We start from the raw sequence: 25,769 nt of genomic DNA on the forward strand, positions 1-25,769 counted from the left end.
ACGATGGAAGATTTTTTTTTTTTTTTGCCTTGCACATATACACACAAAAAGATGCGTTGCAAATATTTTCGTAAAAAAAAAAAAAAAAAAAAAAAAAAAAAAGTTGCTTTTTTTTTTTTTTAAAGTTGCTACTCCTGGAAGCCCTGCTCGTCCCGGGGCTGTCAGGGCGCTCACAATACCTGCGATTGATGAGGCGCGGGGGCCAATGGGCGGCGGGAGGCGGCCGTGCGCGCCCCTCGTTGGCGGGGCCGGGGGGAGTTACGCGGGGAAGGGGGAGCCGGCGGCGGCCAATGAGCGGCCACGTCGCCCCGCACGTCGCCCCGCCCCCGGCTCCCATTCATCAAGGGGGGGGGGGCCGGTGTCGTCTTTTCAATTCATTTATCTGCAGGAATGATTGCCGCTATCAGTCTCGCGTTCACCGCCCGGCTGAGGAGGTGAAAGTTTCTCCCCAGGAAGATAAACCGCAAAAGACAATATTGTGCATGATTTGCGCCTTTTTTTTTTTTTTTTTTTTTTTTCAGAGTGAGAAAAAAAAAAGGCCCCCAAAAGAAAAAAATCGGGGAGAGTGTGGGGAAGCTCGAAGAGGAGAGAGAAACAATCTCTCAGCCACTTCGCAACATTCCTATAGCCAAAAAAATCACTGAAGGAAGTTTCTTTTTTTTTTTTTCTTTTCTTTTTTTTTTTTTTCTTTCCTGCCCACGTTGATCTCTCTCCGTTATTGTTATTTGCAGCCAGTTTATTTTTGAGCCCACCCAACCCCCCCTCCCCACTTAAACCTCCCTGAAAAGTCAAAGCAGAGAGACAGGGAATATTTTTGGGGGCACATTTTTATTATTTGCAACTACGAAGATCTCTTTCCTCCTTTCCCACCAGCCTCTGATTTTTTTTTTTCCCCCTTCTCCCCCCCCCCCCTTTTTTTCCCCCTGCGCTGATGCCGAAGGGGGTGTTTTTGATGTGGTTGCTTTGGTGGTGATCGTCGCTGACTTTCCAAAGAGGGTGTTTTCGCCGCTGCTGCTGCTGCTGCTTCTCTCCGCGTTGTGTGTGTGCGCGCGTGCTTTTTTTTTGGTTGCTGCATCGACGCTGGGAAGATGCTTCTGGATGCTGGACCGCAGTATCCCGCCATAGGAGTCACTACCTTCGGATCGTCTCGCCACCACTCCACGGCCGATGTCACGGACAGAGAAGTGGGGCTGGGGATCAACCCCTTCGCCGACGGCATGGGCGCCTTCAAAATCAACCCCAGCACCCACGAGCTGGCCTCGGCCGGCCAAACCGCCTTCACCTCGCAGGCTCCCGGCTACGCGGCGGCGGCCCTGGGGCACCACCACCACCCGACCCACGTCAGCTCCTACTCCAGCGCAGCGTTCAACTCCACCCGGGACTTTCTGTTCCGCAACCGCGGCTTCGGGGAGGCGGCGGCCGCCAGCGCCCAGCACAGCCTCTTCGCCTCCGCCGCCGGCAGCTTCGCCGGCCCCCACGGACACAGCGATGCCGCGGGACATATACTTTTCCCCGGGCTGCACGAGCAAGCCGCCAGCCACGCTTCACCCAACGTGGTGAACGGGCAGATGCGCCTGGGCTTCTCCGGAGACATGTACGGCAGACCCGACCAGTACGGCCAGGTCACCAGCCCCCGCTCCGAGCACTACGCCTCGACCCAGCTGCACGGCTACGGCCACATGAACATGAACATGGCAGCCCACCACGGAGCAGGGGCCTTCTTTCGTTATATGAGGCAGCCCATCAAACAGGAACTCATCTGTAAGTGGATTGAGCCCGAGCAATTGTCAAACCCTAAAAAGTCCTGCAACAAAACTTTCAGCACGATGCACGAGCTGGTGACTCATGTCACCGTGGAGCACGTTGGAGGACCCGAGCAGTCCAATCACATATGTTTCTGGGAAGAGTGTCCAAGAGAAGGGAAGCCTTTCAAGGCCAAATACAAACTTGTAAATCACATCAGAGTCCACACAGGTGAAAAACCTTTCCCCTGCCCTTTCCCAGGCTGTGGCAAAGTGTTTGCCAGATCAGAGAATCTCAAAATACACAAAAGAACTCATACAGGTACGGTAATCTTCTCTGTAGATTTTCTGCCTACGAGTGGAAGCGCCGAGTGCCGGGGCCGGAGCGGGACGCGGGGCCGGGCTGGAGGGGCCGGGGCGCTGCTTTGCTGCGGGTCGGGGCCAGGGGTGCTCCGGGGCCACTCCGAGTTTTTCCCGGAGAGGCAGACTCCGCCGCGAAGCGAACTCGGTCACAGCCACGCCGGCAACAGCAACAAAAAAGCGAATTATCCCTGACAAGGCGGAGAGTTAGAAAGGCGATTTACTTGCGGGATCGGGAGGGCAGGGGAAAAAGAAAAAAAATCGCAGCGACCTGTCCTGGTAAATTTATAGGTTTTAATTAATAGTTCTTCGGCGGTTTGGACCAGGGCGCGATGAGAAATCGTGCAAAAATATTCCAGGCAGCTTATCCGTCTCCCCTCTGCGATCCGGGGGGCTGATAAATATTTAATTCCGAGGACGATTGGAAATACACCGAGGCCGGCGCTGTAGCGTGGCATTGTTTTGCGGGAGGCGGGCGGCGGGATCCCGGCGAACTTTTCCCAGCCGCGGGAGGTGGCGACGCTGCCCTCGGCTCGCAGAGCCCCGCTCCCACCCCCGAGCGCCGAAAGCCAGCATCGCTTTCCCGAGTGGGTTCGTTGAGGGTTTGTGGGGCTGCCCTTGCATTGTATTCCCCGACCGGATAATTTTCTAAATTGAGAGAAAATAGGGGGGAGTGGGCTAGGGTGGGTGGGAGCGTAAAATATCACGAGAATGGGCTATAAAAACGGAAACTAGGCGCTGAGGATGGTGTGGAAATGCCAGCATGCCTGCTCTGCGAGCCTTGCAAGGAGGCAGACATGCCCGGGACTTGGGGCTGCGAATGAAACTCGCCCCTCCGGCCAGAGAGAGAGAGGAAAAGTTGTTTGCCCCCGCAGGTCCCGGCCCCTGCAGAAAGGGCGCTGAGAGGGGTCAGGAGCGCGGATGGGACAGGGAAGAGAGGAAGGATTTTGAGCTTCGAGCCATGTTGAACTTAGAAAGTTGCAAGTGTTTGAAATGGAGCCCTGGGCTCCCGTCCGGCGGGGCGATGGGGACAATGAGGGAGCCGGCCGGCCCTGCTTAATCAGATCCGTTTTCCCCCTCCTCCCCTCCCCTTCCCTCTGCAATAGGTGAAAAACCATTTAAGTGTGAATTTGAGGGCTGTGACAGGCGCTTTGCAAACAGCAGCGACCGCAAAAAGCACATGCATGTGCACACTTCCGACAAGCCCTATCTCTGCAAAATGTGTGACAAGTCCTACACGCACCCCAGCTCCCTCAGAAAGCACATGAAGGTAAATGGAGGGAGGGCGCTGCGTGGAAACGTGCGGGACTCTGGCCCCGCAGGGGCTCGGAACCCCTTCGGGCCCGGCGGGGGCGGAGGGCAGTGGGCACGGCCGCCGGGGGCACCGGGAGCTGCCGGGCCCTGGGGGCACAGCGCGATCCCGGAGCCCGGCCGACGGCGGGAGGGGGACCCGGCCTGGAGCCCCGCCCGATAGCTCAAGGCTAGGCCGGGCCTTGTAGCCCCCAGCTCTTGGGGCAGCGTCTTTCGTGGGGAGAGGAGGGAGATGCGCGAAACTCCCTCGAGAGCTGCCCGTGAGGCCGGGGGGAGCCCCCGAGGAGCCCCCGAAGGGGTGCCCGGGCCCCGGAGCCGTTGCTGGGCGCAGAGCCACTGCCGCCGGGGCCTCCGGCAGCCTCCGCTCCTGATTTCTGCCCGATTTTATCTATTTATTTATTTATTTATTTATTATTTTTAATGTTTTTTTCCTTTTGCAGGTCCATGAATCGTCCTCGCAGGGGTCCCAGCCTTCTCCCGCCGCCAGCTCAGGCTACGAGTCCTCCACCCCTCCAACCATCGTGTCGCCATCCACAGAAAACCAGACCACCAGTTCCTTATCCCCTTCCTCGTCCGCAGTCCACCACACGTCCAGCCACAGCACGCTTACATCAAATTTTAACGAATGGTACGTTTAAAACGCTAAAGCGAAACAATAAGAAATCTCTAACCGAAACAAAACAAAACAAAACAAAAAAAGCCCCAAGCGAGCAAACCAGTACTCTATTTAAGACTCCAAAAATAATGAACACTTTGAAATCAGATTTTTTTTTTTTTTAAAGGCAAACAAAAACAAAATGCTGCCAGTAGACCCAGGACTGAGTAAAATAAAGACTCATTTTGTTTGTTTGTTTGTTTTCCTTTCTTTGTTTTTTTTTTTTTTTTTTAATTGTCTTTTGTCTTTATTTTTTCTTTCCTTTTTTTTTCTTTTTTTTTTTTTTCCCCACTTTCGGACTGTTCCGCTCTGCTCTGAGGCTTGGTAGGTGAAAGGGGTTAGTAGAATGCCTAAAGAAGACAAGGTTACCAGGGCAAATGCCAACCGTGTAAGGCTTTACTGGAAACCACTGATTAGAGCTCTCCAACTGCATGTCTGCTCGGGCAGCGGCCTTCCCCGTCCCCTTGTACATACAGAATTATTAGCTTCGGAAAAAAAAAAAAAAAAAAAAAAGGAAACAAAACCCATAAAAAAAGAAAACAGAAATGTACTGTTTGATTTTGTACATAGTTATATCGCCAGTTGACTACGGGGATGTGTGGAGTTGTGGTCTTTGCATATATGTGGGGGGAGGGGAGGGCGGGCGGGAGCGGCGGCGGGTGGGGCGGAGGTGGGGGGGGCCGAGGGAAAAGGTAGAAATTCAACTATTTGTACTGAATGGCAAGAATGTTCTAGTAAATGTGTACCAAAATGTGAATTACTTTGTATTATTACAGTCTAAACGTCGCTCTAACAGAATATTATTGATATTAATGTGCTTTTTTGTATAAAGTGCAACATTTCGTCCCAAAGTCCAGTCTAAGTAGTGCAGTAAAATGTTGTTACACGTCCTGTCAAGAAATTCGTATAGTGAAATCCTGGATCTGCGTGTCAAACTGTTACATTTGTTTATGTAAAGTGATATTAAAAAAAAAAAAAAAAGATATAAACTATATCTGTCCGTTGCTTTTGGCAAATACAAGAACATAATGTATATAAATCCTAATTTCCATATTTATCCGCATGTAAAGGTCCGGTTATACATGTTACAAGATATTCAATATTTATGGCTAGAAGAATTGGTATGTAAAATTTAGTTTACAGAACTGTTTGGTAACATTTCGTACCTTATTAAAGATTCTTAAATCCCATGATTTGTGGTAGGAATTCTTATTCGTTCAGTCAACCTGCTGCAACTCCAACTAGCTTTAGGATATTAGAATAAAACTGTCCCACTTTTTCACTGCTTTCCATTATGTCATCACTAAAGCAGCGAAGGTGATATAAATGTGATAAATGAAAGGATCCCTGCTGGCATTACTATAGTGTGTAATTAGTATTTATATCAAAATTTATGAAACAAATTTTCGGCCGCAGTATAATTTAAATGACCTTTGCAGACATAGAATAACAACCATAAAAATAACAGAAATAGATTGCATATGCTACATAAATATTAATGTGGGGAATTGTTACACGAGAAGTGCTTCACTCCACTCCATGCACTGCCCATGAATCTGCATAGATCGGGTCTCTAAATTAAATTAATTCGGCTAACATATATTAGGAGATTTAAAACAGAGGAGATTTTGGTTGCTATTTTAATTTAAAGCATTTATGACCATAACTAATTCTCAGGCAGTGGATTCATGACTTTCCCTGGGCCCTTTACTCCAAAAAGTACAGCACTGTTTCACGAAGGCCGTTGTTGGTTTTGGGTATATATTTTTTTCCTTTTATTTTTATTATTTTTTTCTTTCTTTTTGCTGATATTCCTTAAAACGTGATGTTAATTTAAATCAATTACTTCTTATGTTATGTTATTATTATTACTATAATCTTGCCAGTGTTAATAGCTTTCTAAAAAATAAATCTAGGGGATAAGAATTATTTTATGTAATTTGATTATCGTTCTATCTCTTTTATTTATTTCTCATTTACTTAAGAAATTCGTTCCATTGGCTGGCGTTGATACAGTAAATTTGTAAATGAGAAGACAATATAAAAAATCTAAATTACTTGTGCTTAATGACTGTAGCAGAACGCCTTTTCTCTAAATCAGATTGTCTTTCTTGCAGTTTAGTTTGATAGATTTGCAAGCTGTACTGCTTCCACTAACTTAGCTACGGTTGTTGGAACTGTTGGGCTTTGTTCCTGGTTGTAGCTTGCATGATCGCCCCATTAAGCAGACAACATATCAACAGACAACACAAATCATGAGGTTGGCTAAAGCTGCGAGTGCTTGTGATATGTCATAGAGTGAATTGCACGGACTGACCTTCCAGTAGACCAAGATGACACTTTAACAGCTTCTTTAAAGAAATATTATGTGTACAGCGAGTCAATAGGCATATTAACCGCTAGTGGGGGGGAGGGGGCGGCGGAGGAAGCGGGGCTGTGTTCATATTCATGCAGCCGCTTCCTAGCTCTGTCTGTAAACCAGACAGAGTGTAGCCCGGCTGTCTTACGGCAAAATCATGCAAGTATTTTGCTTCGTCTGGAACATTTTCGGCCGTCCCTTGGCGATTTTTCGCCGCCCCAAAGCCCCCCCTCCGCCGCCCCCCCGCCCCCCCCAAAAAAAAAAAAAAAAAAAAAAAAAAGTTTGTGCTGCTGGGACGAGCCCTTCTGCTGTCCCCTCGGCATCGCCGTCTGCTCTTTGCAGCACCCGGGGGAAGGCTTCGGTTTAACTTTACTTTCTGCAAAATATTATTATAAGTCCAACATCAGTTTTCAATGAAAAGAGCGCCACCTTGCAGGGTTTGGCGAGACAGGAAAAGTTCGAGACCGGTGGGACCTAGGCAGAAAGTGCTGGTGCTTGAGGAAATGTAAGCCAGAGGGTTAAAAAAAGGCTGGAAAAATTGTCTAACGTGCCGAAAACGTTGCTCTTTGCAAAGCTCTCGGGTAAAAAGTCCCGCCTGCGAGACCAGGCAGGAGTTTTTGAAAAATAACCTGAGTTTTGCTAAAAAATAATAATAATTAAAAAAATCTTAGAGACAGTGAGAACCATCCCACTGTAAAATAAACCAGGAGAGACGTGGTGTGGGCGATGTATTTTAAAGATGCGTTTTGCAGGTTTCTTTGAACTTGTGTAGGGTCCCTAGTGGTCGCTTAGCACAGATTTGTACTTGTGTGTGTCTGAGCACTTGGGTAATGAGCATTCTTTTAAACTTCTGGTCTGAGGTTTGCTTGAGCGTCCTACAGCATGAAGGAGCCTTTTACTGTTTTTGCTGCTGCTGGTTTTTTTTTGTTTGTTTGTTTGTTTTTTAGGGGTGGGGGACGGTCGGAGGGGGCAATGCTGGTTGCTCGCCGTCCCATATATGTTCTGAATTAGCGAGGATCGCTGGGGCTGCAGTTGCTGATGCAGAATTCGAGTCCACGACAGGCTTGTGCTGCACGCTTGGCTCTGGAGAGGGGAGCAGTGCTTTGAAATCCCCGGCAGAGAGAGGGGTATTTTGTAGGCAGAGAGGTTGCGAGGCGCCTGGCGTCTGTTTCTGCGCTGCTTCGCTCGCCAGAGCCAACTTTCCTTCAGCAGTTCACTCACCCTGTGCGGATTTCCTCGCGAAGGTTTGCGGGGAGAAACATGACCCCCAGCTCTCCAGCCTCGAAGGGCTTCGTTATTTCATTTCTGCCTTTAAAGCCTGGCTCTTGAGATGATGTCGGGGTGCTCTCCTCCTCCGTGGCCCGGTGGCTTTAGAGGCAGGAGAGCTCTCCCCGCGGCAGGCCGTGCCGGCAGCCGGCCCCTCTCCGCGCAGCCTCTCTGCCGAGGCCCGACGTGCGGAGGCTCCTGCACCCGTGGAAGCTCCCGGCGCCGAGGGGAGCTCCCGGATCGAGGCAGAGCAGCGCAGCAGAAACTCCCGGAAGGGAGCAGGAGGCTTTGTTTGGGGTGCTTGGGGTGTGTTTGCCTTGTCCCCGCTCGGGTGAGGTGCCCGAGGAGCGCGCACGGCAGACCCTGGTCCTGCTTGCGCCGTTCGCCCGCCGAAAGTTAAATGCAAAACAAGGATCGGGCGCTTCCATTTCCCCCCCCTCCTCCCGAAAGAGTCGCCTTTCAGGTCGCTTTAATGGCTTGTGAATGATCACTTGAATTTTTCAAAAGGCGAGCCCGGCATTCATAACACAAAGTTAGCTTCTTTAAAGGAGACCCTGTGTGAAATGGGGACGCACGCTTCGCGCTGGCCTCGACTGCTTATCTCCCTTTATTTTATTTTTTTTTAGCTGTAAGGAAGTGGCAGCCCCTGGACTGCCGCACGAAACGCTGGGACTTTTATTTACTGCTTTCCTGGCCGTGCTGCTAAACGGCTTCGACTTTGTAAGTTTTCCCAGGGCTCTTGGTCCTTCGCGAGCAAGTTGGGAGAGGTGCAAACCGCGAGCACGGCCTCGGCCCAGGGCCTCCTGGAGCTCAGGGAGCCCGGAGCGCGCCCCGCTCGGCTGCAGCCCCGGCGCGGAGCCGGAGCCCCGGAGCGGAGCCCACTTCCAGCAGGCAGGAGGGGACTGAAAGACCCCCCTCCGGTTCATGCTGCTGGTATGAGGCAGAGTATTTCGAGTGACCTGCTGGCTGGAGGAGTCGGTGTGCGTTTTACCGCTAGAGCTCTGAAGGAAAAAAAGATTTTGCGAGCGCTCTTCCCACGGACGGGGGCACTCCGTTTTATTGGACGTGTTACATGGCACGGTTACAAAACGTCCATGTGCGTGTGCACACACGGGCACCCCGCTCACACCCGCACCGCGGCTCTGCACCCGCGCACACGTGCACGCTGCGCAGCTCCAAATCTGCCAGCGGTTCCCGCGGCGCGGCGCCCCGAGCGCGGCGTTTCCGTGGGAAACCCTTGCGATTTTGTCCAAACGGGGCCATTCTCCCCCGAGAGGGGGGTTGCTGCCGGCGAGAGGCCGGGCGGCACCGGGAGGCCCGGGCCGAGGAGCGGGAGAGAGCGGGCGGTCCGCAGAGAGGCCCGGCAGCATCCAGCTCCGCGGCACGGCACAGCCCCCAGCCAGGCACACGGTGCGGGCACGACCCACGGGTGATGCCCAGTGTGCTGTGGGCACGACCCACGGGCGATGCAAAGTCTGCTTTTGGCACAACCCACAGGACACGCGGGCAGTGCTGCAGATGCACACCCGCTCCCCGGGACCACCGTTCGCGGTCCTGCTTGGATTACAAATATACCTCAAGAAATAGGCACCGCTGGTCACCTCTCTGCATTTGTACCGAGGGAAACGGCGGTGTTTCTAGAAAGACACGGGTTCGTGTGTTTACGCGGAGGTGTAGTTTTGAAGGCTTCAAGGGAAGGTTCTATTATTTCAGGCGAACGTCTATGTGTAATGGATCGTGTTCCTAACAAAATGGGCATATTCTCCAAACCCATCCGGGGAGATTAATAATCGAGATTCTTATTTTGAGCTAGGCGCAGGATAGATTTCTTCCACTTGCTGGGCGTATTAAGGTGGGTTCAGCACAACCAGGCTGTGATTTAGGGTTCATTATATCTTAAATATAGCCAATGTTTTTATTTCATACCAAAATATATATTTTTTTCGCTGCTAATCTCTATGGGTCAGGTTTGGTTCATCTTCGATAACAAGAAACACGATCCTGTGAAGCGAAAGGGCTATTTTTATCATGCAGCTGGAAGCTGTCATCAATTCGCAACATTTATTTCGGCTTTAGAACGATAGTATAAAATAGCATGAAGTTTCCAGATGACGCCCGTAATGCAGACAGGATTTTTCAAGTATAATAAATCAAATTAATTACCTTTTAGATATATACGATCATACTACCTCTCTATGAAACTGCTATTAAAAAAACGCTCCGTGTGTGCATGTGTGTTCGTGCATGTGTTTACATCTTGGGACTGAAACACAGCATTAGCTGTCTGGGGTAGCTGGAGCCAGGCAGAACACACAAGCAGCGATGCTCACTCAAGCCCACGTCCACTCTTGCCCGTTTGCCACCCATGAGCAGGGCTTTCCTCAAAGAAATCGGGAAGTTGGCTGTTGGCCTGGGTCAGGACTTCCAGATGTTTTCCTATCATTCTCCCTTCCCAAATCCCATGAAGAACATAGCAGAAGGCTGAAGAACAAAAAATAGTAGTAGTAGTAGTAGTAGTAATAATAATAATAAAGACATCAGCCAGACCCTCCCTCCCCAAAGTGCCCGGCCACGTGTTTGAGGCTGCCCCTTTCGGAGGAGTCCTGGGGGCAGAGGCCGGCTGCGGGATCGGGGCCGAGGCCGGGGCAGGTTCCTAGAAATCGCGGCCGTGTGCGGGGGCTGTGCATGTGCGCGCAATGGCGGGGTGTGCGCGCACCCCGGCGGTAAGCCCGGCGACGCATGCGCGGCCCCGCGGCCAGGCTCCACGTGCTGTTGAATATTTATGACCCTCCCCGCAGCAGCGCTGCCCGCGGAAGGTAATCGCGCCCGCGCAAGGGAGCGGAGCCGCACTGCTGCGCATCCCGGGCCGGCTGGAGCTGCTCCTGCCCTGCTCTCTCCTCCCCCTACCCGTACTGGGGTGCCCAGGAAGGCGCTCACCCCTTCTTTCCCCTCCCAGGCACGCAGGGTGAGGGCGACCCCGTAATTTGAGGGACACTTTAAGGAGACCACCGCCCTCCCCCCCCCGGCAGCTCTGCGCTCCGGTGGCCGCGGGCCGAGCTGCTGCCTTCCGTGGGAAACCCTAAGTGGCGCGTTCGCCAGAAAAGTAGGGGCTCGTGGGAAGGGAGAGAGGTTATTGTGATGGATTCCTTTTTGCCTCTCTCGTCTTGGTAATATCTCATTATCCCGTCCGGCCCATCATATTTTATTGCTGATATATCGACATCACATGATACATCCGAGTAACAAACACACGGGCTTGGCGTTTATTCCGTTTGCAGACTGCGGGTTTTTTTAAACAAATAGTAATAATTCCCAGCACTCATTGTTCGGCGGCACAAAGTGATTGTAAAACCCTTTGTACGGTGGCGAAATTACATCCCGTGTTATCAGAAATGTGATTCTCAGTCTTGCTAACGAGGTGGGTTTTGCTTTGTCCCCTCAGAGCCGGGCACAGGGGGCACCTGGGCACGGCCGCGGCCGCGCAGCCCGCCTGGAACTGCGCGCCCGACGGTGGGTGCCCGGCGAGCGTCTCGGAGCAACACCTGGAGCGCCTCTGCCCCCCTGCCTGCAGGCCGAGGCTCGCCGCTTGCCCCAGCCAACTACAAGAGGACAAGAAAGCCGAAGTCCGTCATGTCGCCTGCTCATTTCAAAGAGGGCGCTTCCTGACCTCAGTTCCCGCAAGTGGAAGCTTGCTTCGGGCTAGCACTGTGGGCACCGCTTACTCCAACCTTTACACAGATGCGTATGAACGCATAGACACGATTTGTTTTTCTCTCTCTCTCTCTCTCTCTCTTTCTTCCTTCCTTCTTTCCTTCCTTCCTTCTTTTCTCTTTCTCTCTTTCTTTCTCTCTTTCTCTCTAAGCTTTTTTCTTTCTTCCATTTTCTTCCCTTTGGCCAAGAAGGAAGCTCCCCAGTATCTGCAGGGGCCGCAAAGGGCGTTCAAGGAGACAGTGGCACACACCTGAGCCACATGGCAACCCATCCATCCTTTAACTCCCCAGAAAACTGTTGATCTCCTCGAAGTGCCAGGCTGAACCTTTGCACTCAGTGCTCGTGGCTGCGACGCTCCCTCCACAACACCCCCGTCCCTCTTCCCTAATTCGTCCCGATTTTGTATTTCCAGAGCTCCCCAGGTTCCCTCGGGTCTCGGGCGGGTGCAGGGCTGCTGTCTGGACAGAACGGGAGCGTTTGGTGCCGAGGCAGGGGAGAAGGCAGCGCCGGCACTTTTTAGCCAACTGGACCAAGATGGGCTCTATTCCCATTGTTGTTGTTGTTATTATTATTATTATTATTATTATTATTATTATTAATCCAAATTAAATTTATCCCGCTGTAACTTCCAAAGCACCAGTGAATTTACCTTAAACCTGCTTTCTGTCCTAGCCAATGGTGGCAGGAGCCGGCTAGCCTGTCCCTCTGGAGCATTAACCCTTGTCGCTAGCTGGAGTGAGTGAGAAGCTGAGGTTTGGCCCTGAGGAGCTGTATGCATAGATCTGGCACAGCTTTGCTCCCTTAACTCCTGGATCTTTGTTTTGGCGGCGACCAGGGAGAGCAGGGAGCGCTGTGCTCGCATTTCCCTCTGGCTTACACACACACACACACACACACACACACACACAAATCCCCTTTCCAACTTTCTGCCTTTTGCACTTCCCTTCCAGTTTTTCACTTCTCAGACCTACTGGCAGCATTTGCCGAGATCTAGATCCCCGCCGTGGTAAGTGATGCTTTTCTCCATTGCAAAACTCGCTCAGCTCTCGGCTCGCTGTCCCAGGGATGGGTGTAGAAGTTGTATTTGTTTGGAACAGAATTGCCCAACCCCAGTGGTTTCACGTCAAGCAGCACGGAGTAAAACTGTTGTCGTGTATTAACTCTGAATGGGAGCAAACAGACCAAATAATCATTGCTGGCTCAGACAGTAGCATGGCATAAAAGTCATTCTTTTTAAGTTCGCAAAGCAACCTTTTTTTTTTTTTTTTTTTTTTTAAAATTGTTATTGGGAGAATGAGCCTGTGTTTTGGGTCTGATCTTTATATTTACATTACACACCAGACCATAACAAACTATACAGAGAATGCTGCTGCCATATGTGTTTTGTGAACATACAGTTACGATTGGGGGTTCATGCATTCAGCGTAAGTGTTGCAGACACACTGATACCACTCTGCGAGGTTTGTGCAATACCTGAAAATTCACTCCATCTTTGAGGGGAGGAGTTGGAGAGATGTTGTATTTTCAGAACCTCTATATTAAAAATAAAAAATAAATCAACTACAGCGAATGCCTCCTGGACATTTATTTTTTAATGTATAGTCTGCAACTCTGACTGGATCAAATTCACGATTATTCAGATGAGGTTGAATTTGAATAACTTGCTGGTTTCTCTCCCCCGCCCTCCCTCATCACCCTCCCTTTCTTTTTTTTTTTTTTTTTTTAATTAAGAAAATGAAGAGGACCGCAGAGTCCGGCTGACCTTTGGCTGACATAATTTAGCAGGAGACCTCTCGCAAACGAGGACCGGATCCATTAGCCCCTTTAGTTCTCCGGGCGAACCGAGACTCGGTGGCCGGCTCCCCCCGCAAGGAGCCAGCCGGGGGCTGCCCCGCAGCCGAGGCGGCGGCGAGAGGCCGCCGGAGGGGCTCGGGGCGGGAGGGCACCGCCAAGTTCAAGGCGCGCCCCCGGGAACGCGGCCCGACGACCGTACCCCGACGCCCCACACCCGCCATCCCCGCGCCGCTCAAGGGTCCGCGGGCGCGCAGGGGTGGCGGGGCCGGAGCTGCGCGGCCGCAGGGAGAGGAGAGGCGGGGGCGCTCCGCGGCTCCTCCGCCTGCGTGGGTCCGGGAGCAGGGCTCGGCTCCGCGGGCCCCCGGGATGCCGGGGAAGGGAGTTTGGCGGAGCTGGTGGTGTAAAGTTGGGCAGGATGTTACTCACATGACAAGGAGGCATGGTAAACTCTGGAGAGGGCTTGATCCCCAGAAGTTGCTGTAAGAGGAAAAAAAAAAAAAAAAAAAAGAAACCGAGTTTCGGGTTTTAACCGATCATTTGTTGAGCATCTGCGGACACTGCTGCTCTGCTCACGCAGGCTTGCCAGGGTATTGCTGTTTTAGAGACAACGGAGCGTTTTCCAAGTGCAGGCTAAAGTACTTTTTTTCACCGCTGGAAGAGGTGAGAGCCATTCCCTCCCTGCAGCGGAGGCGGAAAGGGAAGGGGAGCGGCGGAGGGGCTGATCCCGAGCTGCTTAGGCAAAACTTCCCTCTGAAGCAGGAGTGAGTTCCAGCCGACAGCAATCTCCCCCTCTAATGAGTCGCCTCTGCTAATAAATGATGCCTCTGCTCAGGTTCCTCAGCGGTCTGCAGCTGAGTCCGAGAGAATCCGATCCTTTATTTGAAGATGTGTTTTAATAAAACTGCTGTTACGCTGGCATTTTATTAGGAGCTTATTGTTTCTAAATTAATACTTAATCTATGAAAAATGTGCTTCCTACCAAACTAGATTCACCTCCGTGCACCCCTTTCTTCATTTACATGCATTTTACAACTAAGAACCTAGCTCGACATTTCCCTGAATCATCAGACCATTAATTTGCTGGGAAGCTAGCTGTTTCACACACATGGATATAATTCTGAATAAACGCAGAAGAAATGCAAAAGCATATGCTTTTCTGTCATTTTTCCTGCCCCCCACCCTCTTTTTTTTTTTTTTCCTCCTCAGTCGGTCTGTGTCGAGCAATGCTTTCAGAATCTTCATTATCTAAAAGAGAGGCTAGAGGGCAGGGACTTTGGGAATACTTCCTTTTTATATTGAAACTTTCTAAACTTAGAGCAGAGCTGAACATATCCTTAAATCTGCACCTTCCAGGAGCAAATGAATGATGTGCCAGACACTTTGCTTCTATTCAAAAAATACAAAACCGAATGCTGTAAGCTTCCAATTTTATTTTATTTTATTTTTTTTGGTGAATATTTTACAGTGTAGAAGTCACCTCAGAAATTGATAAAAAGCCCACATAGATCTCGCTTTATATTTCTTTCTCCATTTTATTTCTAGTAGATTTTGCTAAAAATTCACAGAAATTAAAAAAAAAAAAAAAAAAAAAAAAAGGAACAACTACCCTGATAAGACACCTCAGCAGGTTGCAGGCCAAGAGAGATCAAGAAACTCAAATGTTAGAAATAAACTTGGACTAGATGTAATATTTCTGAAACTTTTTTTTTTTTCTGCAAATACGTATTATTTTTCATTTAAAATTTCATCTTTCCTTGATGCTTGAATGGTGAGGATTTACACCGAAGTCAGCATGAAACATTGTAATGAAGGGTGGTTACAGTGAAATTTTAGGTTTTAAAGTACTGTACATCAGAAAAAATATCTGAACAGAGCAAGTGTAGCTTTTGCTTACTATCTAAAAGAACTATTATCTAGAAAATACTCAGAAAATATTCACCTGGTAGGTAATGCAAGTGCCAACTAGAAACGCATTTCCACCGACTCTGCAATATAAATCAGGAAACACAGCAAATACCATGTTATTGATAAATCAGTAATTTGTAAATGTCATGTCACAACACTTAAGATATTTTTTCATATTTATAAATATGTCTGTTTAATTATTCCAGTTTGCCTTGTGACTTTTTGCCTTACTGAAAGCTGTTGAACCCTTCAACTTTTAATTACTAGCATGTTTGATTTAAGAAGTGGGTTTACAGTACAATTACACAGCTAATGCAAGCGTCTGTTTAAATCAAAATCATTATCTTTCATGCAGGTGAGTGAAGCAGGTTATTAGTGTTTGGCAATTTTAGTATCAGTCAGGTTTTTTGATCCAAGTAAATTCAGTTATTTATTTTTATTTACCATTACCACTTGCAGTAGGACTTTCACTGAAGTGAATATACCTAACATGATCACTTACAATTGCCTGATTAGTTTGTTTAAGATGCTTGGGATATTTTTAAAAACTAAAAGGAAAGTATTTTTCTATGCTGGATTAGTTTTCTGCTGCGGTGTTTGTAGGAGTTGCTCAGTCTGTATGTTTGATTAATATACAACATGGTTCGTGCATCCCCATTTTTATCATACAGCAAATTGTTAAATGTTCCTGTAAGAAGCAGGGGAGAGAGGCTACCAGGAGGTGTAACTACATTAAGCTGGTGGAACACAGGAGATCTGAAATAAGGGACTGAACCAAAACACATTGAAATCAATGGGAGACTCCTGTTGAGTTGGAACAGGCTTCAGGCTCAGTATAAATGTACAGGTACAGCACTTTTCATCTCTTTCCAGTTTTGCTTTGGTTTCCTGCACATTATTAGCAGGTAATATTCTTGATCTGACTTAAAATTTATTGATTCATCTCTGGGGTAAAAAGACCTGTGCTTGGATGTAAGTACCCATAGTAAGGTCAGATTGGTATTGCAGAGTTGGTGGAAATTGCACACAAGTTTCACCTTGTCTTGATTCCTTTCAGAGTATTTCATAAACTCCTGTTCTTTTATATGAAGGTGTACTTTTGTATAAATGCAGCAACTTCCTAAGAGAACTGGTCTGGTCCTCTCCAGTAAATCCCTTATTTCAGACACATGGCTACAAGTTAAAATTTGACCAGATTACCAGCTCTGTCATCTTTTTTGCCAAGGAGTAACAGAAGTGAAGGAGCAATCCTGCCCCCTTCTCCCCCTCCCCCCCCCCCCCCCCCGCCCTCCACCCTTCTCCCCATTCTACAAATATAACGTAATAATTAATTCCCTGCTGATATTGGAACTTGATCGTGAAAATACTGTTTTCTGCTAGGAGAATTCAGTTGCAGTAAGCACTACTATAGCAAATGGAATGTTTCTATTGGGATATGCTATAAATGGTGTTTAGTCTGCTCCCACTGGAGCCATAAGTTTAGGATCAGACCTGCTTAATATCGTATTTCTCCTTCTCATGATATTTATTGACTGTAGCAAAAAGGCCAGCTATTCAAAAAAACCCACCCCTTTAAGAAATACATTAACTTGCTTATCTAGCAAGGCTCACTATCAGCGGAATTTTTAATTTTCTCCCCTCAGTCACAAAGTCCTTCCAGACTCCTTTACAAACTTTGGTTCATATTTAGATGCTTTCTGCTTTCAAGTTCTATTGTGTACTGAAGAACAACACATTTAATTAAAAAATCCTAACAACACGAAATTATGCAGTGCTGTCAGAAGTCACAGAGAAAAGGCCAAATTCTTCTTTTCTTAATCTGGCAAAATTCTCATTGACATCAGCACTATGTTCTTTATGAAGCTTGGACACGTATTTTAAGGCCACACTGATTACAAGGAAGTTGTTTTACTACTAGTGCAGTGTTTGCATGCAGGTCGACAGCAACAGTCTGAAAGCTGCCTTCTCATAGTTTTTAATGGTCATAAATTGGGAAATATTCATATGAAATCCAAAGCATTTCAAAAGGCTGTAAACAACTCACTTCTGATATGAAAGATATGCAAGAGCCATTTGACTGTCCTCCTCCAAGCAGGGCTTATACTGTAGGGAAAGTTCTGCTCTTTTAATTTTTCCCCAGCCATAGCTGTCATTAGTTGCAATTTTATTTTTACCTGTAGAAGGATGATGAAAGGGTTTTACAGTTCAGATCTGTTTATATTCTGTAGGTCTAGTAAAGAAACAAAATTTCCCCTCTGACATGCCCAAATAAACAATGAGCCTATTTCAAGTTCCGCTCAATAAGTGTGCTAAATGCATAAAGTATTTTGAGTAAATGCCATGCAGCTGTTTGGTAGCTTGCAATTATTGTGGTATTGTGTCTGCCTGCATTTTGTGTACTGCTATAAATCCTGCAAGTGGACACTACTATTTCTGACACATCACGTTGGCTTTCATGTAAGTCTATAGGTTTTGTTCCAAGTAGATGAAAATAATGAAACTTTATAAATATTAGATAGTCTTGCTCCAATGTGTGGTGCTGTAAATCTCTAGAGATTTGCAAAAAGACAGTGACAACATGAAGGCATTTACATTATACTATTGTATGAGATAATTCTATAAAGCATAATCTCAGTTCTGCAGTGACAATAATTTTTCACGGCAACTTTCTGAATGTCCCATGGAACATTTTAATACATTAATTGTTTGCTCATCCCCAAATAAAATTTGCACATATATAGAAATTAAACAAAGGGCCCAATGCTGCTTCAGAAGGAGTTTTGCCTGAGAAGGAACTCAGAAACTCAGCATTAAAATGCTGAAATACAGCTATGGAGACAGGACAGGAGCCATGCTCTGGCTGTGCACTTCATACACCCATGCCCTGGAAAGCCTTTTCACTGCCCTCCAGGCTGCACAGGTTCTGGGCTGGTGAAGACAGAATATTTCTTCTTTGAACCTTAGTTCAACAGGTGACTTTGAAATGACCTATGAATTCTTCCACTTTTGTTGAGCTGAAATCAATAGCTAGTGTGGTTCTAGGAAAATATGTGCAGCTATTTTCTCATGACATGAAAAAAAAAAAAAAAAAAGACCTGGAAAGAAAATTTATTGTGTTAGAAGATTCAAAGACTTCTCAGAAAAAGAAAAAAAGAATCCAACTCTGGATTATAGCAGCTGTTGTAATCTATTATGTAAATCATCCAGGAATTAAAACAAAGTATTTTATAAGATAGTTTTTGTCAAATACTAAATATGTTATTATTTAGACAATGTTTTCCCAGAGGTGTTATTGTTACCTGATGAAAGTGAAACCTTAGAGTTCTCCATATTTTGATTGAAGAGGATTTAACATTTATTTATAGCAGTGCCAATGATAACAAACATGCAGGAGAACATGTTTCTCAAAATTGGGCGTTGGAACTTATGCTGTTGATCCATACTGAGTTATATTTATCCTCTGGATGGCACCTAGATATTTTCAGCAGTTTTAATCGGAGGTAACAGAAGATAAAATATGTGAAAAAACAAACAAACAAACAAAAAACAAACAAACAACAACAACAACCTAGAAGTGTCTTTGGTCATTATTATTTTCTTTGATGGTCACTTGTATCACCATACTATACTAAAGGCCTCTCTGCGGCAGTGGTTACCCTTCGTTGCCTGAGTGCAAACTGGCTTTTATAAAAAGAGAAATCAGGCCCTCTAATTTTTTCTTCTCTTCTAGGAGGGGCACTGACTGCTGGTGCAACATGTCAGTTCATCAGCCTGTTGACTAAAATACAGTATGACTTCGCTAATGACCGGGATGCATATTGCAGATTACCACATTTTGCAAATTAGTGAGTAATCAAACACCATAAAAATCAAGGATACTGCATAATGAAATATACTTTATTCATTTATTTTTATAATCATATATTAGATTTAATTATTTATGTTAGTAATTCATTGGCTGCTAGCACATGGAGCTATGGAACGTGGTTTTTAAAAAAAAATGTTTTATTAACCAAAGACCCCACTGTAGCACTCAGAGATGAAATCCTTTGTGAGAAGATGAGGGAGTGCTTCTTCCTTGAGTGAGTGACCTCATTTCAGAGATAATCCCTAAGAACATCCCAGAGTCCCCGGGGCCAGCCCAGTCCAGGCTGGTGGAGAGGCTGGGGCGGGGTTTGCAGCTCCTTGAGAAGGTTGTCACAGCCAGGCGGCTGTAGTGTTTTATTCTTACTCAGCACTTTAGATGATGAAGAGACAGAAACTCATCCTGGCAGGTCAGAGGAGGACCTTGACTTGGTTGCTTTCAATCATTTGCCAAAGAAAACCTCTCTTCTCCTCTTTCTCTCCCCTTCTTCCTCCTTCCCCAGACCATGGAGCAAGCCCAGTCAGACCAGAGCACTAAATGCATTGACAAAAATAAAACCAAACAGTGTCTTTTACTCATTTTGTTTCTGGTGAAAAGCCTAGTAACAAGTCAGGGAGTAAGAGTTTCTTTACTAGGAAGGCAATGGATCCCCCCAAAACGTCCATCACTGGCATCAGGCACTGCTTGCCACCCAGCAGTAATCATGCATTTCATGTCCACGGGATGGACTTTGTCTCTTCTGAGCTCAGCTTGGACTCTTGACTTGGAGGAGAACATCCCCTCAGGCTCTTCATTTCTTGGCATTCCTTAAAAAAGTGCATTTTTTTTTCTTTTTTCTTTTTTTTTTTTTTAAATTTCTCACTGTATGTTTGGTTTTCTTTTCCACAAGTTCATCTGTTATTTTGTAGTTCCATAAACTTTCAATCTTTAAAACCATTTCTCTTTTTTTTTTTATCTTTTAAGTTTGAGACATGAATGGTCTGTCAAGAGTTTTATATTATTGTGAGCTGAAGTCTGGATGTTAGCAGGGACAGGCTGCTAACCATAATTGTGTTGCTGTTACCACTGTAACAAATTTGTTTCATTTAGCTATTATTTTTTTTTAATCTTGGGAAGTGCATAAAGGTTAATACAATATTGATAAATATTTATTATACTGTTGTGGGACCTAGATTTAATCATGTTTACATCAGTTCTGCAAAACTGTCCTTCAAATTTAGCAGAGTGAATTATAACTGAATATGGGAGACAACAGTTAAAAAGCTTGCTGGAAAAAAAATATGACTGAGAAAGATATTTATGTATAGCTTTTTATTAGTAACAGTATTAGAGAGGTTCTTCTTGTAAAGGTAGGAGTAGGAGGCAGACACTTCCTCTGACCCTACTTGAGTGCACTGGTGTTTTACAAGAAGCTAAACATGCAAATTTAACATTATCCAACCAATTTCAGGTTTATGTACCAAATATTTTGGTACCAAATATTTGGTTTCTTGGTGACCTTATTGTCAGAGAAAGGAAAGTTTTAGCCCCTTAGTCTCAGTGGGAACAAGCCTGTTCCTCAGGCTGAGGGCTACGTCTGTTACTGCTTATGAGGCTGGTGGGATGTTACTAAATATCTTGAAACATAATTTTAATGTGTATAAAATGTGTTAGGATTTTTAATTTACTGGCAGGTCATTGAAATTTTTGTATTTGGTTTTCCAGATAGAATTAAATGTAAGTAATAAAAAATCAAGAGACATGAGCCATCATGTTTCCATCCTTCACATCGTGATTGGCTTTTTGAAACAGTAGTAATCTAGAAAACTTTTTCTTTTTCTTTGTTTAACTCACATTGATGTGCATCAGAAACTTGTGGAATTATATTTAAGATGGTCGTATTCTTCTTAGAGGTATAGTAGACAGATTTATCACGTATGGAGGACCAGTGTTAGAATGGGTCTTGATTCTTATTATTTTCAGGTTAGTGAGAATGGAAGTTACCCAACAGCCAGTGAGTCACTGCTAATGGCTGAATATGCAACAAAAAGGGAACCCTCATCATGTGCTAAGTCCTACCAACTGTCTGTCAGTGGAGATGGAGACAAATTGGCTTAGCTTAAACCAGACTTAAAGCTTTGGCATCCAAGTACTTGTGTCATTTCAAGATTCAGTAAAGATGAATCATTTTGGAGGTTTAAGTGGGGACTGAATAGATGCCACATCATCTCACGACTGCTGCAAACATACTGACTTTCAGCCACTCAAACCTAGCTACTGGTTGTGCTCTTCTTGGCCACTGAGTACATGTAAAATACGACTATTTCTAAATAAGAAAACCTCAGACATTTACATGGGAGTATCCCTCAAGGTCATAAAGCATGTGTGCTGAATACAAAAGGACATTAATTTTACCATAATTTGTGTGAGGGTTTTCAACAAGGCAGTGGAATTGCATATTTTTTTGATTTTTTTTTTCCTAGTAATTTAATTTCTCAGGAAATGCTGCCATTAATATTTTATTTTGAGCACTGGGGTGCAAAAAACCCCATGTTTCTCTCTACTCCTGACAGTGCACTTGACACCAAACACTTGTTCCAATGGCACATTTGTCCCCTGGTAGAGATAGAGTCTTTCTTCCTTCCTTCCTTCCTTTCATTATTTTTAATTTTTATTATTATTTTTTTTAAATCTGTATCCCTCACTTAGAAAAAGTCCCAATGTTAGAAAGGCTGGAAAATAACAAGATGGGGGAGGGACCTATGAAAATCTGTGATTTTTCTGAGTGAAATTAGAAACAGGGTCTCTTTAACATGGAAATTTGATTTCTCTACAATTTGAGGACTTATTTCTGCAACTGTCACATATGTAAAATTTCCAGTGAAGTCAAAGAGGCCTTTGAATACAAAGAAACAGCACAATCAAGCTCTGAATATATATATATTCCATATGCTTTTCTCTCTCTCCCAGTGATGTACACGTTGTAGTAATTTCATATGGATAAAACTGTCATCATTTTAATTTTTACAGTACTTAAACTGTTTAAAAAATAAAATTAATAAAAACAATTTCTGAGAAGAACAACTTATCTTTGTCAAAGCATTTAATTAACATCTCCATCTTTTATTTTAAGCTGAAATGTGAAATATTACGTTGTCAGGACATTCTTAAATGATATCCTAGATGCATTGTTTGTTTGGAATGGCTTGAAATCACACAACTTTACTGAATTATAACCAGATAGATATATCTAAGCCTGAGGGCAGGAAGTCCTGGCAGCTGAGACGTGGGGAACATGCAGTTTGTCCGTACTAGATTTTTCTGTTCCCTTTTACTAATAAATATATTAGATAGCTTTGTTTTCACTCCCTGCATGATAAATAAAGTCTCTGTCTATGGTGCCATATTAGTGCTTGGTACTGATGCTTCTAACCCCACCTATTCTAACGGAGAATGGAGACCTCTGTGAACCAAACCTCGTCAGATCAGGTTTTGTTTGGCTGGTGCATGTTCTGAAGCTGGGAGAATATTTCATATCACAAGTATTATGGGGCTGATGAATCTACTTCATAAGGTCATCTGCTACAGTTATTTGAGCTGTCAGACCACCCACCTCAATTTTTGATTTTTTTTTAGAGAGCCTACTTTTATTTTCTATTTACGCATTTTAAAACCTCTCTCTCTCTTTTATTTTTACTTTACTTTACTTTGCTTTACTTTACTTTTATTTTATTTTATTTTATTTATTTTTTTATTATTTATTTTGTTTTATTCCTCCTACACCTCCCTTGTACAAGTTGGTTGAGAGGAGACTGTAAAAAGTAAGGGTAGCACCTTATGCATCTTCATATAACTCTGTTCTGTTGAACCCTTTGGTAAACAATTTTTCCTGCATGATAGAGCATGTGCTGTGGCAGACATTTTTATGAGGTAGCCTAGGACAGGGCTAATCACATCACCCTGTCTCAGGTTTTGACCTTATCACTGTTGTGCACTGAGCCTAAAAATTGGGCACTGGCTACCACATCACAGGAAAATAAATGGGAAATGACATTTTAGTTAAAAAGAATAAGTGGATTTTATTTTAATGAAACATAAGGTCATGTGAATTTTATTTATTGTTCTTGTATAACTGTAATTAAATAGTTGCCATGCTGCCATGTCAAATGATTTAAAAAAAAAAAAAAAAAAAAAGTGAATTCACTAGCCAGGACCCAATTCATGGTTCTGCAGCTGTTTTACATTCAGGGCTTTTAATGAAGCCAGTGAAAACTCTATCTAGAAAGCCATGAGAGAATAATATTATATGAAACATCATTTATAACATCTGTAATAAAACAGGCTAAATCATACCTCTGCCATTAAAAATCATAAATAGTATGTTAGCTTTTAAAGGTGACATTTGTCCTTTGAAATCTTTTGATATCAGGCTGCTTTAAGAAAAGCCTAAGTAGACTTCCACTATAGTGGTTTGATTAAGAAAAAAATCATTATAAAGTCTTCAATACATATGTAATTACATATAGTATATAGATGTGAGACTGGTCATTTATTGCTGGTTTCAGAAACTGAAGAATTTGTTGTTACAACCATCATTGTCTTCCAAAAGATGTAAACTGTTATAAACTGTTCTCATTTGATTACCTGCATATATATATGTATATGTGTGTATATATATGTACATACATGCATGCAGTTTGATATAATCTTTAATAACTTGTTTTTAAGAATATAATTTTTCACTGCTTTACTAAAGCTATTACTTCACAGATATATTGGCGCCTTTTACAGTGATAGCCTGACTGTATACAAAGCAAGAGACAAACCCCAGTAGTAGTAAAAAATAGATCCTTCTTAACATAAAGTAGAAATAATTTGTGAAAAATCAGAAACAATGACATATATTGCTGCAAACTGGATAATAACAAGTACCTGCAAAATGCAAGGGATGTGGTTTGGAAGGCAAGTTGACCACAGCTTCCATTGTAAAACCAGTTATGTTTATAACACCAGGAAGCCAAATCTGATCAGTATGTGTGCAACCTGCAGTGCCCTGGGAGCCCTGCACACTATGGCATGTGCTCGGATGGCTGTTCCCAGAGTGCTTGCTGTAAGATGGTGAGGTGTGATCTGGGAAGAAATAAACCCACATTAAGGAGAAATGGCTGTGCCATTCTCTTGGCTAAACTCTTACTCCAGTGAAATTTTCTCTGCCCTTTCATCCCCTGCACCTCTATGCACCTTGAGGTAAGGCTCACCTCCAGCGCAGACCTCCCCAAGCCACCATGCCCTTCCATGGGGTGCCCACTTCACATCTGGGGCAAGGTGGTCCCCTGGTGTCTTCTGCCTATCCCTGGTCCAGCAGCTGCCTGGAGACACACTGTGGAGTGGGGGATCCTGAGGGCGGATCTGGATGAAGGCTGAGGCTCTTTCTGGTCTGGAGAAATGAGCACACAGGGCTTCTCCCAGCATCCACCAATCAATCACATTGAACACACAGGCCAGCGGCCAGCCCTGCAAACCCTCAACAGTCATTTACACTAACACAGTTATCCTTCCCTGATGTTCTTTGAGAGAAACAGGTCCCAGATGTTACCTGCTTAATAATTATCCCATTTCCCAAGGACAAAACTCCCACAGCTCCTGCACCAAGGGCGGATGACTGCTCCTTGGAGCTGTGCTTCACCACAGGCAGCTGACGGGGCTCAGTGAAATTGCTGCACCTAGTGTTCTCACCTCCAAGAAGGACAATTTTATTAAGGGCCATTTTTAATATTTATTTATTTATGTATTTATTTATTTATTGATGCAGTAAAATAGAATGGGAAAGCCACAGTGCTCTAGACCACATTTTAACTACAACTATAAACCATGTATTATTAGCTGCCCTTCCTTTCTGTTCTATTGATGCCACCAGTCATTAAGCACAGAGAATGATTTTATCTGAATTTGTATCCCACAATATATGAAGATTTAGATGTTTGGGACGGAGCCTGCTATGGCTGTTCCAGGCATATATGATGCATGGGGCAGTGGGTCATTCATCGGGATGATTTGTTGCTGCAATATCAGGATGCGAATAACAGTGTGGGGGCAATGCTAACGTTTCCTCTTAGCTTCCTTTTTATTGTGTCCAATGTGACAAAAGGTGACAACCTCTAGAGCCTAATTCTCATCTCACACAGTTGATCTGGATATTAAAGACACCGTGATTGACCTCTTCTGATTTGTAACAGAGTAGAATCATAGAATCATAGAATATCCTGAGTTGGAAGGGACCCTTAAGGATCATCAAGTCCAACTCTTGACACCGCACAGGTCTACCCAAAAGTTCAGACCATGTGACTAAGTGCACAGTCCAATCTCTTCTTAAATTCAGACAGGCTTGGTGCAGTGACCACTTCCCTGGGGAGCCTGTTCCAGTGTGCAACCACCCTCTCTGTGAAGAACCCCCTCCTTATGTCAAGCCTAAATTTCCCCTGCCTCAGCTTAACCCCGTTCCCGCGGGTCCTGTCGCTGGTATTAATGGAGAAAATTAATTTTCTCCATTAAGAGGGTTTTAAGGGGGTGTCTCCTGCCTCTCGACACCCCCTTACGAGGAAGTTGTAAACTGCGATGAGGTCTCCCCTCAGCCTCCTCTTCTCCAGGCTGAACAGGCCCAGTGCCCTCAGCCGTTCCTCGTACGTCTTCCCCTCCAGGCCTTTCACCATCTTCGTAGCCCTCCTCTGGACACTCTCCAACAGTTTCATGTCCTTTTTATACTGTGGTGCCCAGAACTGCACACAGTACTCGAGGTGAGGCCGCACCAGCGCAGAGTAGAGC

The 25,769-nt window shown here is 45.2% G+C and overlaps 1 protein-coding gene across 1 annotated transcript; it reads left to right on the forward strand.

Moving 5' to 3' along the window:
* The first annotated feature begins 390 nt into the window (after nucleotides 1-390).
* Nucleotides 391-4,593, forward strand: ZIC1 (Zic family member 1). The gene is made up of 3 exons (XM_027468399.3): nucleotides 391-2,064; nucleotides 3,209-3,372; nucleotides 3,854-4,593. The coding sequence occupies exons 1-3, from the start codon at nucleotides 1,089-1,091 to the stop codon at nucleotides 4,049-4,051; spliced, it is 1,338 nt and encodes a 445-aa protein (XP_027324200.1). The 5' UTR covers nucleotides 391-1,088; the 3' UTR covers nucleotides 4,052-4,593.
* The last annotated feature ends 21,176 nt before the right edge of the window (nucleotides 4,594-25,769 follow it).

This window comes from Anas platyrhynchos, chromosome 9 (genome assembly GCF_047663525.1).
Source record: "Anas platyrhynchos isolate ZD024472 breed Pekin duck chromosome 9, IASCAAS_PekinDuck_T2T, whole genome shotgun sequence".
Taxonomy (NCBI): Eukaryota; Metazoa; Chordata; class Aves; order Anseriformes; family Anatidae; genus Anas; species Anas platyrhynchos.